The sequence below is a fragment of the Amphiura filiformis genome, chromosome 4 (assembly GCF_039555335.1).
Source record: "Amphiura filiformis chromosome 4, Afil_fr2py, whole genome shotgun sequence".
Classification (NCBI taxonomy): domain Eukaryota; kingdom Metazoa; phylum Echinodermata; class Ophiuroidea; order Amphilepidida; family Amphiuridae; genus Amphiura; species Amphiura filiformis.
The window spans coordinates 49,737,506-49,753,872 of NC_092631.1; the positions used below are offsets into that span (position 1 = coordinate 49,737,506).

Here is a 16,367-nt window from a genome sequence, read left to right on the forward strand (position 1 = left end):
TCAAATGAATAAAGTAGCAGATAGTATAAATATTGACTGCTATGAGGGGCATGGTTAAAATTATAGGCCTAAGGTGATCTCCGAGGGCCTATAATTTTAACCATGCCCCGAATAAAAAGCAGTCAATATTTGTTTTATATACCAAATCTAAAGATTCTTGTCATCTGTTTGTTTAAAAGCATCGATTTTGGGAAGAGAGAAATTAATAGTTTCAATGCGAACGGCACAGATTACAATCTGCGATTTCCGCGTAATTATAGCGCGCGAAAACATTAACGCATGTGTAATATCATTTTACGCTGGGAACAAAGCACATGCAGAACTATGCCCGGGGAATAGTTACTTTTGCGAGCATAGTCAAAACTATGCCCGCGCTTTTAACCAATCAAATGGCAGGAATCTTTAGATGAGGTATTAAAAACAAGCAATATAGCACAGTCCCAGTTTTAATATGAGGTATGTATTTCTGATTTGTGCCTACTGCCTATACTTTTTCACCTTTGTGCATCAGTGACATCAATGTGCATTTACTTGGGTTCAATTTCTAATCATGAGCATTCACTAAAAGCTCTGGTGTACACATGTACATGTTTTAAGATGCCCCAATGCATAGAGGCCACTGACTCGCCAAAATGAAAAAATAGTATGACTTTTTTAAGTTTGCTATCTTAAGTAGATAGCAAAAGAGCATAATGGGCAAATTCAGTAGTGGATACTCAAGTACTTCCAATGCAGATTGCTATCTTCAGTAGATAGCAAAAAACATAATAGGCAATTCAGTAGTGGTTTGGATACTTAAGTACTTCCAATGCAGATTGATATCTTCAGTAGATAGCAAATAGGCAATTCAGTAGAGGTCTGGATACTCAAGTACCTCCAATGCAGATTGCTATCTTCAGTAGATAGCAAATAGGCAATTCAGTAGAGGTCTGGATACTCAAGTAGCTCCAATGCATATTGCTATCTTCAGTAGATAGCAAATAGGCAATTCAGTAGAGGTCTGGATACTCAAGTACTTCAATGCATATTGCTATCTTCAGTAGATAGCAAATAGGCAATCAATTCAATAGAGGTCTGGATACTCAGGTACTTCAATGCATATTGCTATCTTCAGTAGATAGCAAATAGGCAATTCAGTAGAGGTCTGGATACTCGGGTACTTCAGTGCATATTGCTATCTTCAGTAGATAGCAAATAGGCAATTCAGTAGAGGTCTGATACTCAGGTACTTCAGTGCATATTGCTATCTTCAGTAGATAGCAAATAGGCAATTCAGTAGAGGTCTGGATACTCAAGTACCTCCAATGCAGATCGCTATCTTCAGTAGAGAGCAAATAGGCAATTCAGTAGAGGTCTGGATACTCAGGTACTTCAGTGCATATTGCTATCTTCAGTAGATAGCAAATAGGCACGTCAGTAGAGGTCTATCTTAATTACTTCCACTGCATATTGCTATCTTCAGTAGATAGCAAATAGGCACTTCAGTAGAGGTCTGGATACTCAAGTACTTCCAATGCAGATTGCTATCTTCAGTAGATAGCAAATAGGCAATTCAGTAGAGGTCTGGATACTCAAGTACCTCCAATGCATATTGTTATCTTCAGTAGATAGCAAGTAGGCAATTCAGTAGAGGTCTGGATACTCAAGTACTTCCAATGCAGATTGCTATCTTCAGTAGATAGCAAATAGGCAATTCAGTAGAGGTCTGGATACTCAAGTACCTCCAATGCATATTGCTATCTTCAGTAGATAGCAAGTAGGTAATTCAGTAGAGGTCTGGATACTCAAGTACTTCCAATGCATATTGCTATCTTCAGTAGATAGCAAATAGGCAATTCAGTAGAGGTCTGGATACTCAAGTACCTCCAATGCAGATTGCTATCTTCAGTAGATAGCAAATAGGCAATTCAGTAGAGGTCTGGATACTCAAGTAGCTCCAATGCATATTGCTATCTTCAGTAGATAGCAAATAGGCAATTCAGTAGAGGTCTGGATACTCAAGTACTTCAATGCATATTGCTATCTTCAGTAGATAGCAAATAGGCAATCAATTCAATAGAGGTCTGGATATTCAGGTACTTCAATGCATATTGCTATCTTCAGTAGATAGCAAATAGGCAATTCAGTAGAGGTCTGGATACTCGGGTACTTCAGTGCATATTGCTATCTTCAGTAGATAGCAAATAGGCAATTCAGTAGAGGTCTGGATACTCAAGTACTTCCAATGCAGATTGCTATCTTCAGTAGATAGCAAATAGGCAATTCAGTAGAGGTCTGGATACTCAAGTACCTCCAATGCAGATTGCTATCTTCAGTAGATAGCAAATAGGCAATTTAGTAGGTCTGGATACTCAAGTACCTCCAATGCATATTGCTATCTTCAGTAGATAGCAAATAGGCAATTCAGTAGAGGTCTGGATACTCAAGTACCTCCAATGCAGATTGCTATCTTCAGCAAATAGTAAGATAGCATAATGGCATTTTCACTAGAAGCATGGAAACTTAAGTCTTTTCAGTATTCAGAATGCTATGATATGCCCTAGTACTTGGGAGTATTCAGTGTAAAAAAAGGACTGCAATGGATACTTGAATCTTCAGTAGATAGCATAATGGCAACTTCAGGTCTGAGTATCAAGTACTTCCAGTTTTCAAATCCTTCCATTATTAACAATACTTTCTTCAGTAGATAGTATAATGGAAAATTCAGGTAGAGGCCTGGATACTCAAGTACTTCAATTAGTGCTATCAATGGATAATTTGTTAGAGGGTTGATACTCAAAGTATTTTGAATGCTATCTTCAGAATATAACAAAACATCAGTAGAGCTCTTGGTTATAAGGTTCTAAGAGTACAATCTTAAGTAGATAGCACATTGGAAAATAAAGTACAGGCCGGCATGCTCAAGGATTGTTATTATTGAGAGTGATATTGTTTTTTAAATTGTAGATGGCATAATGAAAATGTCATTAGACTACTCCCAGTATTCAGAAGATCAGAATGATATCTTCTGTAGATAGCATTGCTTGTACTTATTGTATTATTAGATTTGTAGCTACAAAATACTGAAACAATTTTCCTTTGAACAAAGGAGTTGAACATTTGGGATCTTTTAACATGTTGATCAGTATAGTAACATTAAATTCTGTATCAACCCTCTTTGATGCAACATCAATAGATCAACACCCAACAGGGAGAGACAAATACAGCTCCATTGGAGTGTTAAACATGGGGACTAAAATGGCGGAAAGAGCTCTTGTAATCTTTAAAAAACACCTAAAAGTTTGTGAAGTGAAGATGGAATGGTCCATTTCAAAGTCTTGAAAGGTCATGGCCAGTGTAGAAGTAAACAGCAATGATCTAACCATCATTTGCACTGAAAACATTGACAAATCTATTATCCTCCACACACAGGTTCTGTTGTTGGAATTGGTGATGGTGCCAGTATATCATCTTATGGCAGCAGCTGCAGTCCACCGCCAGAAGAAGATCTTCGCCAGATGTCATCAGACCCACGTCAGATGTCATCAGACCTGCGTCAGAGGTCATCAGACCCACGTCAGAGGTCATCAGACCCTCGTCAGATATCATCAGACCCTCATCAGAGGTCATCAGACCCACGTCAGAGGTCATCGGACCCTCATCAGAGGTCATCGGACCCTCATCAGAGGTCATCGGATCCACGTCAGATGTCATCGGACCCTCGTCAGATGTCATCAGACCCTCGTCAGAGGTCGTCTGACCCTCGTCAGATGTCATCGGACCCTCGTCAGATGTCGTCTGATCCTCATCAGATGTCATCGGACCCTCGTCAAATGTCATCGGACCCACGTCAGATGTCATCAGACCCTCATCAGATGTCATCGGACCCTCGTCAGATGTCATCTGGTCAGATGAGATCGGATGATCCCTATTTACAACGCCAGCCAAACAGAGGCTCTGGTGATCCACGCGTGATCGCACACCCCACCGTAGATCTGGTATTGGTAAGTGCATAATGGGGCTTTAAAAATGCCTATGACATCACACTAACATTTGCTTATGGAGTACAATTGTAGTGATTTGTAGTGATTTGATTTGATTTGATTTGATTTGATTTGATTTAACACTTTGCATTAAGGTTGAAATCAGGATTTAAAATCCACACTACCCCTGTTGAAGATTTTGGAAATATCTTCCACAGGGGGGAATGAATTTTTAATGGAATTATTTTAACCAATTCTGTTTGAAATTCATCCTCCCTCTGTGGAAGATTCAGGTTGAATTTTTCTTAGACGTGGAAGGGAGTTGCCTCATGTGCTCATTCCATTTGAAATTCATACTCCCCCTGTGGAAGATACTTCCAAAATCTTCCACAGGGGTAGTGTGGATTTTAAATGGAAAATGGAAAATCCCATTTTGACTGCACTAATCTTTAAGCTGATGGCTCCTACACTTGTTGTGTGTATGTGAGGAAGTAAAATATAAAGCACCACCAAGTGATGAGTTGGGTTGAAATGGCTCACTCAAGTCAAAAGACTCCCACAGGTGAGCTTGAATCAGATAATTGCCCAATCAAGTAAGATGTTACATGAGTATGGATAATGAGCAAATAATCTTAGAAGTGATGTCATTGGCTTGTAAAAATAACAACACTTTTTTTTAAACTGCCTTAAAGTTCAGACTACCAGCCAAGTGTCAGACACATGAAAGATATAAGCATTCCAATCTCAGATTTAACACTAAATGTTAGTCTCAACATCATTGGCAGCTTTGGTGATAAAATGTGCTGGCTCAAACCCATGGTAACATACGATGCATTGATAATATTCTTTTTATTTCAGATTTTGATTGATAGGCATCGTAAGTTACAGGCCAGGATGTACTTGAATTATTTTTTGACAGGGGTGTGCCATCCAAACTTAAAAAAACCATACCCCATTTTCTAAGGGTAATTTTTAATTTTAGGGTAATTTTTCACAACGTTAACCCATGTCTAAGGATTGTCTGTACAAACCTATCCCCATATCTAGGAATTTGTTGTGAAAAACGGACCCATTTGTATGGCACATCCCGTATACTTTGACATGGAAGTACCCCCTCTGGATTACAGGAACTCATGTATTTATGATGTATACAGTACATGTACATCAAAGAGATTGGACTAAGAGAGTGCAGGCTCCACACATTTTATGTGCTTTGGGAAATCCACCATATTGGATTGTGAAATGTGGTGGAGTTGGGACTCCCCTAGTCTAAGCTCTTTGGTAGGAATACTACCATGGGGGTGTTTCACGAAGTGTTACAACTTCACTTAAGTACTGTGAATAGTGTGCAAACTTCATAACTTAAAACTTAATGGAGCTTCACAATCACAGTATGTAAAGTCAGTATGTTGGTATTTTCATCTCAGGTATAAGCGCTTCAAACATTGTGCTAACTACCATTTATTGGAATAGTAATTTAGTAGTGAAACACCCCATGTACAGTCTACAACTAAGCAGTCTATTTTGTCTTCAGTTATGTGTATAACATGTGACAAAGTAAAATGCTAAATTGGTCAAACCATCCATCCCATTCCCTCAAAGTCAATGAAGTATTTTGTTGGATTAAAACTAACCAAAGAGAAAATTTGGTTGGGAAACCCAAAAGCTACTGAAAGGTTTATCAAAACACCTTACTAAGGCATATGTGCACTGTTATCACTTACTATTTGGGCAGGGCTTAGGCCTAATGCTCTGTGTGTTAGCCATAGGCTTCAACATATAAGTTTTGACATATTATCTCAAACTATCAAGAGCTATCTTTTAAGAGCTGTCTTAAAAGAACCACCAAACCAATACTAGGCTTGTTTGTACTCATTTTAATGCATTATTCATGCTGATTCCAAATATGGTCATGAAAATGTACAATTCTTAATTTTTTGAATTAAAATTTTTTTTGAAACTTGTTGTCAACACTTTGTACCCATTTTAATGCATTTTTCATGCTGATTCAAAATATGATCATGAAAATGTACAATTATGAAATGTTTCAATTAAAAAAAAAGTTTGAAACTTGTCGTCTGCAGTCGACACCTGCGTGGAGAGAGTTAACCCTAGCCAAGTCCATTTGTGGAAAACTTTTCTTAAATTGTCCACAAATATAAGGCCGATTCAAATGAAATATGCCATTAGCTCTCCATGATAGTATGTATATCTGGCAAAAGGAATTTTGATAAACCATTATAAATACCATTTGATTCATGTCATTTATAAAGACAAACAAACTGTACTCTTATTTTGTCAGCATATGCCTAACTAGTACCCCTTGTTTGTTCCACAGTGATTACTGATACCCATGTGATGATGAGAATGCATGTATGCATTTTATGTGTATGAATCCATGGCCATTTTGCACATTTTCAAAAGCCCCATTGCTGTGAATATGTTTTCATTTTATTTCCGCATATCCTGAAAAAATCAATTTGAGTGCATTTGTTTGTCTTCCACATGGAACATGCTCTTTTGGTTTTAGTTAGTAGCTTTGGTTTTTCAAATTTAAAAAATGACTTAAAAGTTTGTGGTAATTTTAACAAAGTTCTAACAGGTGCTTGCCTCCCATATGTTGCATGTAGTTACTTTATTTTCTTTAAAGCTTTCAGTACAGTAAAATTCTGCTTAACTGAAGATTTACCCATTATAATCAAAAGTATGAAAGATTTTAAATTTCCTGTTTATAGGGTATTCTGGACAAACTATGAAGCATTTTTGTCATTCAAAATGTTTGTATCTAGAAAGTTTTATACAATTGAAAGCTATTGTTGATGCTTACTCCAGATTCCAGATTTAAATAAATTTAGTTGTGTATTTTTCTGGAATCTCGTAGAAATCGTTTTGTGTTATATAGATCAAATGGGTAAATCTTTGGCTAGTATCTTTAAGTTTTTATCTTGGTTTTGGTTATTCTTTAAGCTTCTCTTTGAATCTAAACTAGTAGTGTAGCCACACATAGTTTTATTTATGTCAAACTCTGTCTACACTTTTATACCAATAAGTGTACCCAAGCTATAGATAGAGTTGATTTGAATTTAACATGCTGTAAAAATTATTGACTAGTCTAGCTCAAGCTCTATTTCTCTTTTGTTTATGACTTAGTAAACTGTACTAGGAGAATGAATGTGAATGCGGTACATGAATACGGGATGAAGTTCGTAAAATTCAAGAGTGCTGATTGGCTACACAGCACCATGTGACATCATATGTTTACGTACCACATACACATTTGTTCACCTAATGCTGTCTATTATTTCTTTAATAGTGTGTCTTGTCTCAAGTTGAGAGTAATGCCATGTTGGATTTAGCAGAGGCAGACTTTAATCAGTGTATTTACGCTGTTGCGTAGCCAGCATATGGACAAATCACCCTCCACACATGTTTATATGTCCCATGGGATTTGGTTAGCAGATACGATTTGAATCTGTCACCGGGAAATCCAACATGACATTACTCTCAACTTGAGATGAGACAGCCTATAGTAATGCAGAAAAAGGTTTAGTTTTACATTTTCTGTTGCTAACCATGGTTGTATCCTGGGGGTGAGGTGTGCACACACCATGGGGTTTTCAGGAACATGCATAATCAGCAATATTTTGGGCACATTTTAGCCACTCCACCCCTACTAGTATGGGTGTACTCCAAGCAAAACAATCTGTGTGTTGGTTATGATATTATCAATTGATAAATCTTGCTTTGTATAAACCACCATTTTCATTGGTTCTTTCCTTTGACTGTATGTTTTTCAAATGCAAATCATAGATCTCGTATGGGTGGTTTACTGACAATTTTAAAATGTCCTAAATTTTGAAAGGAGAAAAAAAAAAATTAAAAACAACAACAACAACATGTTTATTTTAGCAAAAAAAAAGCACAATTTACAAAAATGATCAGATCTGTTGACGACCTCTAACACATATTTGGGTGGTTAGGATACTTACTGCATTATTTCTTAAATACTTTCTTTAAAGACTTTTAATGTCAGTAAACTTTGCCCCTGCTTCTTTAGTAGTATTTCTAATTCAGTTTTGTTCTTTTGTATAAGTTTTCCCAGTGTTTTCTACAGAACTATTTGTATTATTTTCTTTTAACAATTAGATGCACTATTAAGTTTGAAGTTGAAGTTCAGAAACTTATCCCAGCTAACTTCTGTCCCCTAGTAAGCTTGTTTGTTCACTTTAGGGAATTTCACAAACCTCACTTTAGGGAATTTCCAAACTCCCTCTTTCTAATTGCATCTTGAAAGCTGTATATGTGACTTTTTAAAATCTGGATTTCAAGTAATATATTAAGTCAGATGTTAATTGCAAGATAATTAATGTATCAATTATTTCATTTCCCCTTCTTTAAATATCGCTATCATCAGATCAAGTACAGGGTAAGCATGAATGTTTAATTCACCCTTAAGTTTATGTAGGTAGGGTACAGAGTGCATGCTGATCTGATCAGTATGTTTCTACTAAGAGTGTTAGAGTGTGTTGTAATAAGCTCAGTAGAAACAGTACTGGGTAATCTACATGGGTGTTTATGTATAATGCTGGGTGCATGCAGTAGAAACAAGCCATTTTCTTGGTTGCTGTTTAAGCTGGCCCACGAGATAACCAGACAAGTTCTGCAAGGAAAACTATCAATTTTATAGGACAAATTGTAATTATTGTGGCCAGAAATTTAATGTTTATAGTAGCCAACAATCAAACTTTTGTGACCAGTAAGCTGCTTCTAGGTCATGATTGGGTACGTAAATAAATTGCAATGGTTCACAGAACTTCCGGTATACCCAGTAATTGTTACGCCATTGCTGCACCGCATGATCTACCACATGACAGTTGCAGTGTGGCCACTCCTTCAACGCAACGCCTTAACCACTCGGCCATCTCATCCACATGTTCATCATGCCAATCTGTTTCTACTGAGCATATGACCAGGTAACACTCTAAACAAACCGCATCTCTTCTTCAGTAGGAACAGGCATTAGCTCTAGTTCAGAGCCGGGCAAAATTCCAAACAGTTTGGTATCAATAGCCAGGTAGTGACCAGCTGAGCAAGCCTACACTGACACGTAGGTTTCATTCTGACGCATTCAATGATCATGCTACTTGCTTGCTGCTCACAATTTGGACATCATGATGGGAGGGAACTGGGCCAGTTCTAATGCCAAATCTGACATCATGATCAGAGGGAATTGGACCACTTTTAATGCCAAATCTTACGTCGTGATCAGAGGGAATTAGGCCAGTTTTAATGCCAAATCTGAAAACTAAACTGCAATCATTCCAGGAAGCAGACCTATAGATTTCTCTTTAGAAGTTGGCAAGTCTGAATATTTGAAGCGGAATCAAAATTGAATGGCAAATACAATTCAGTATGTTACACAATGTAGTGTTCATCATGTTATATCATGTTACATGATGTAGTGTTCATCAAGTCTCTTCATAGCAATATGGCAACGTCTTACAGATATTATTGCAAATATTTGATAAAGTAAACTAAGTTTCCACACAAAAGATAAATATCATGTACATGTTTTTAATAGAAAACAAATTATATATTATACCCTGACTAAAATGTAGCAACTATCTTTTTCTTGCAGTTGTACCGCCTTCACCTGAGGAACTAACAGGTAGCAGACCTGAGAGAAGTCGTAGGGGGTCACAAAGTACTTTAGCAGTGCCAGAAAGACCAAGTACACGTAGACCAAGAACACCCTCACCCACAAGAGAGTTAGGTATGGAAAGGGATAGGAATAGGTCTTCTAGAGAACAGGATAGACTACGTAATAGGGACGATTTGTATGATGACCGTCATGGTAGTAAAACTCCTGTTGCTATGGATGATTATCGCAAAACGCCTGTCGATCGTGAGATGACATTGGCGGAACAATATGCTCATTATCAAGGGCCAGGGGATGATAGAATAAGACAAAGAGACTCACCACCGAGACGGAGAAGACTATCACCTACTGAATATGAATATGATCGGATGCAAGGCTCAGGCTCAAGACGCTCACGCTCCCCAAGTAGGAGAGATGAGGTACATAGACGAAGTCGTTCAGAAGCAAGAACAGAAATGGAATATGAAAGACATAGTAGTTATAGTAGAAATCATGCCAGACAGCCAATGCATGCGTTAGATACGTCCCAGTCTACCAAATTCTCCGAGTCCTTTACATGGTAGTGGAGGGAGCCCTTCATCGACACCGAGTACACCTAGAAAACACCGTCAGCTGCCTCAGGTTCCTGCTCTGTCCAAGAATGACAAAGGTAAGATAACTAAAGGGTTGTAATCATATCAATGTATGTTAACCTCATGAGAAAAACCTGCTGATTGGACAAAAAGAAGTTTTCATTATCAATTGGACCAATCAGCAACATTGTTAGAATAATTTCACACCACGCAAAAAAATTGGGGTGAATTATTTGCAGAGCTCCATTCTGATTGGTGATTAAAGTGAAGATATCATGTAAATGACCAATCAGAGGCAATGTTAGATTGGCAGGTAGTGCTCAGGGGGTTAACATGAGAAATGCAGTCTACTTACTATCATGATAATCAACTGTTTGGATGAAATATACTTTCTATTTCTTGCTATATTTTCATTTATTTTTACTGAGATGGGCTAGCATGCTTTTTATAGGCTAGGCTAGCCTGGCGTGAGCATTTTGCATATTAGGTACAGACTATGAAGTTTGCCATGGATTCAATCAAGTGTGGGTCCCTTACGGACCAACATAGACAAACAAACGGTTGAATCTGATTGATTCAAGTCAACTGCATTTCTCATTATAATAACAATAATTATCATGATTATGTAATGGTACCCCTACCTCTCTGCAAAGTTGTGACCCGACCCTTGACCCTTTCTCCATTCTACCTTCCATAGGATTACTGTTGCTCCAGCTTCTACCTTGAATATGAGATGGTCCTATCACTCTTCTCATTTGATCCATTTTTTTCATAAAAGCATTTGCAATTAATACATGCTAATCATAATTTGCCTATTACATTACATCAATAGATAGAATAACCTTTGACCTTGATCTTTGTAACGCAACCCCCCCCCCCAATTTGGAAAAGTATTATAAAAAGTCCCAAAATTTCAGAATTTGCGAGTGTAGCGAGTTTTTTACGATTTTTAGGACAAAAAAGTCCAAATTTTGTCCACTGTTCTCAAAATTGCCCCCCTTGGAAAAAGGTCGACTTTTCAACATCAGCACCACCCCAAATGAAATCCTACGTATGGGCCTGGTGACAGGCCACCATATCAGGTGGGCATCTTAGGACCTCCCACCTTTAAGAAAAGGATCTGCCACTGCAACCCTAACCTTAACCTGGCATTTCTTTATCCTTACTGCTAACCCTAACCCTTGCCCTATTCATAACACTAAAACATAGCCCTGATCCTCTACACTTGGAATTATATAGTGGCTGTATTCTTAAAGACTTGTCCTCTGATTCCTTGCCCTATTTCAAACCTGATCATGAGCTCCTTCTAACCACAACTCATTGCATTCTTCCTAAACCCTACTCCTGGTTACAGTAAAAAAACACTAAATTTTTGTGAGAGTAAAATCTTATCACAATACTCCTCAGATTCTGAATGCCCAGACTTGTACCAAGTCTTGGTATTTGTGACCTTTATATCCAAAAATTAGCCATTTAATATTAAAATTTGACTTTTATTGCCAGTAAAATGGATAATATTTTCTTCATTCCAAAACATTAGTACTCTATTTTTCTGGAATGGGAGTAGGAAATTATTGTCCTGTTGGTGCACCAAAACCACACACACAAGTAGATGCCTTGTGTTGTCTCAATTATGGGTGCATCACACCAAATCACTGCCCAACAGGTGTAATTGTGAAGACCAGTAGATGTCCTTTAAATTTAAAAAAAATTGTAAAAATCTAGTCCCTCCATCCAACCTCAGGAGCTCCCAGGTTTTCCTCGCTCAGAAGCAGCCATGTCAGTCAAAAATAAAGCCCTTTTTGGATGGAAAAACACTTTGGTGGCTTTCTCCCTTCACAACCCAGTTCTTCAGATGCCTGCCCCACCTTGAGGTTGCTTTGAGTACCTATACCCTACACATGCCCATGGTATAACATATCCTTTTTCACAGCACCCTACCCTAATTCCTTTATGTATGTATTTGTATCTGTTGTGCTAATTTCATCAACGTACATTCTGTTATAATACTTACTATATATAACTATAGAGAGTGGCATTGTGGGAATGGGTATCATAGCAACTGCATCCAGAGATTCTTTCATATTTTGCACTATTTTGCAATGTAGCATTGCTGAAATAATAAGCAGCAATATTGTCCTAAAAGTAAAAATCCCATGATGATGTGGATCATTGTAGCAATTGTATTAGGGATGGCTTCAAAACCCCACTATCAGACAACTACCAGTGCCATGGCAGGATCGGCAGCAGAACCACATTCTATTGTTTCAAACAATAGAAACCAGATCCAATTACTACTGGTACTGCCAGGATGCCGGATGTTGGGGTTTGGAGTCATCCCTTATATCAGTGGCTATTCCAGATTTGAAACTGTCACTTCGATAAAGGGAGCTGAGAAGCTCTAACTGGCAATTGAAAATGCCATATTATTTTGGTCAACTTTTTTAACAGAGTCCTTGGCCAAATTTTAAGCTTTGCTGGATTAAATGTTCACTACCCTGAAATCCATTCCAACCTTTAAATGACACAAAAAGATAATAATTATTTGCATACATCGTCATGAATATAACCATGGGGTGGTAGGACATACGCTGTCCCTCAAATATTGTTAGTGTGAAATCACTTGAAGAAAGAATGAACATAATGTCAACGCAGTACTTTTTGGATCTAGTTACCTTTCCAATGCTGACACACTTTTCAGTGACCGGACTCTTGCCCCCTCAGAACATTTCTAGTGACACACACACTTACTCAGAATTTTGCTGCATTATAAATAGCAGCAAACTGTGAATGAATCTATGTTATGCACTTGCTATAATACCCAATCCTACAACTGCAGAATTCAAAATAGACCACCTCCTAAATTCCCATCTGTAATCCTAAAATAATTGCTTTAACAAATATTCACTAAAGCAGAACTAAAATTTGTTAAATCCCATAAGCCTTTGCGGGTAGACCTGAGATGTCATTATTTTACGTCACATCGATGTGCACATCATTTAGCAAACATCATTACTGCATATTTGAAAGCGGTGAAGTGCGCAGTAACGATGTGTGGGTCGGTGTGATAACATCAAGAAGTTTACCCGCAAAGGTTTATGTGATTTACCGAAAAGGCAAATTCCCTTGTGCACCATATAATGACATCTCTGTTTGATGTACTAACAAGATTTTTTACATGCATGTTGTCACTGTAACAAAGAAAAACACACCTCCCTATAAATGTTAAGGAGATGGTCTATTGCCCTGCTTGTACTGGTTTATTCATTTTCTTGGCTTTGAAAGTTTTGATTCAATGTGGTTTTATGAAATGCTTACTAAATATGCTCATTATATGTTCATGACATAGCCATAAAGTTATGATTCCATCTACTACCATGACCAGATAACAAGCTCTTTAGGATTATACAATCTACAAAAGCTCATTTGATGAGTAATATATTTTTTGGAAAATGATGCCATCAACAATAAGTTAAATTTTACATCAGAAAAATGTGTGCCCAATCTCTACTACCACCAGGACCACCAGGATAAAGACATGAGATGCAATGTTTTGATTGATTGTGTCATCTTACATCATAGCTATAAGAAACATTCATTTAGTATAGATAGGCGTGCCATCACTAATTAATTTATATCCAAATTAGCTATTCCTTGTATTGACAAAAAATAATAAACAGCCCAATCAACTTCTGATCCTTGACAATAATCATTGTCATTCATTTTGGCATTGCATGTTGCTTTACCTTTGCATACACTTTCAATACTGATACTGTGGTCAATCATACAGGCAAAACTTTTTATATCTTCGATTGATATCGGTGGCCCATATAGGCGTAGGTCCCAGGTTCAAATCCTGGATGGACATTAATTTATTTTCACCGGCTGTCTTCTATGTATGTGGAGACAGGGGTATGATAATTTAAGGCCCTGTAGAAAATGCAAAAATGTTTTTTGCACTAAAGGTGATCCTCTAAAAGGCAAAATATGTTAGATATGGTAACTTTCAGCTTGTGCAATGGCCTCTGGTCTCCTTATTCCTGGGGTTGGGGACATTATACCCCCTTGTTGGAGGCCTGTACAGCCATATAAATGGTGCCCATTGTAAAAGTATGGAATTGGATCAAAATCCAAGTTAAATAGAAATGACCTAGATATTGAAATGCATAAACTTAGGTTTGCATGGACTATCGGTTTGAATGGACAATGTCCGGTCTGATCTTCTACTTAAAAAGAATGGAGCCCTGCAATGTCTTACTTTAGCACCTGGGCTCCTGCCTGGGTTGATTTAAACATCATATGATAATGACAAAAAAAATGCCTTTGTAATGATTGACCAAAGTATAGTGAAAGATTTTATTTCATCCTCCATTTACTCTTACTTTGTCCTGTCTCAAAGTTGTGTCTACTTTCAGTTCATTGGATCTTTTTCATTATAACCCACATCTTCTTCGGGATCAGGTTCTATTATCCCCATGTCAACCACTGCTCCAACCGCTTAATTGTAACTAACAACTAACACACCCCAAACTCCAGACCTTGGATATACTTCTATTGAGCAACGTTCCCATTAATCCATACTCCGAATATTAATCTACCCACAACTCAACATCTCTAGACACGCTCTATAATCCTAATCCTTACTTTAACCATTAAATTACCCTTAATCTATCAGCCCGTCCATCCTCCACCCCATACAATGACTGACTCTAATCCTAATTTGCTATTTTATACCATTAATCTACCCACAACTCAACATCTCTACACACATTCTTCAACCTCAATCCTTACTGCAACCATTAATCTACCCTTTATCCATCAACCTGTCCACCCCATACAATGACTACTCTAATCCTAATCCAGTATACATTAATCTACCCACAACTCCAAATCTCTCTCACATTATAACCACAATCCTTTATCCACCAACCTATCCACCCTCCTCCCCATACAATGACTACTCTAATCCTAATCCATATACCATACCATTAATCTACCCACAACTCCAAATCTCTCTCACATTATAACCACAATCCTTACTCTAACCATTAATCTACCGGTAATCCACCAACCTGTCCACCCTCCCCATACAATGACTACTCTAATCCTAATCCATATACTATACCATTAATCTACCCACAACTCCAAATCTCTCTCACATTATAACCACAATCCTTACTCTAACCATTAATCTACCCTTAATCCACCAACCTGTCCACCCTCCTCCCCATACAATGACTACTCTAATCCTAATCCATATACTATACCATTAATCTACCCACAACTCCAAATCTCTCTCACATTATAACCACAATCCTTACTCTAACCATTAATCTACCCTTAATCCACCAACCTGTCCACCCTCCTCCCCATACAATGACTACTCTAATCCTAATCCATATACTATACCATTAATCCAAATCTCTCTCACATTATAACCACAATCCTTACTCTAACCATTAATCCACCCGGAATCCATCAACCTGTCCATCGTCCTCCCCATACAATGACTACTCTAATCCTACAATACCATTATTACCCATCAATCTACCAATAACTTCCCTTGTCAAGTCTGATGCCACTCTAGATTTAAAGCCACACCTCATTTTAACCACAATTCCACCTGCAACATCAAAGTCCTAATCCGAACATTAACCAGCATGTACCTTGACTTCTAAGCCATTATCATAATTATAACCCTGCATACAAATTCAAGCCCCTCTGTAAAGTCTTTTCGTAAAGATGCCTACGATGGCAAGTCCTTATCCATTTAAGTTTAACCACTGACTTGCCATTAACTTCAATAATAGTTAGAATACCCATAGTTCCAAACTCTAATTCTAATACCTATATAAATCCTAACAGTGTGCAAAATAAGACACACTCTTCAAGGGCCATTAGGTCTGAAATTGTAAGGGTCTCATTTTTAAGGGCACAAACTTACAGCAATATTGTAAGCTTTGCTCAAATGGGATGCCATCAATTTTATTCATATCCCGATTTTTACACAATGATATAGTGATTTTCTTTCATTTTACACCTTATTACTTTTTCAGTGCTTATAATATAATAATATCCATAGAGTTTACTTTTTTTTCTTATTATTCACATTATGTTCTATAATATTATGAAACTTGATACAGATTAGAACTAGTGAATAATTTACATAATTTA

At 37.5% G+C, this 16,367-nt stretch overlaps 1 protein-coding gene across 1 annotated transcript in view; it reads left to right on the forward strand.

Annotated features, from left to right (window-relative positions):
• Positions 1-16,367, forward strand: part of LOC140150241 (uncharacterized) — a gene marked incomplete at its 5' end in the record, with an annotated part of 102,873 nt that overhangs the window by 58,304 nt on the left and 28,202 nt on the right. Inside the window, 4 exon segments of the mRNA XM_072172246.1 lie at positions 3,412-3,964; positions 3,967-3,983; positions 9,601-10,148; positions 10,150-10,270. Of these exon segments, the coding sequence (XP_072028347.1) occupies positions 3,412-3,964; positions 3,967-3,983; positions 9,601-10,148; positions 10,150-10,270 (1,239 nt within the window).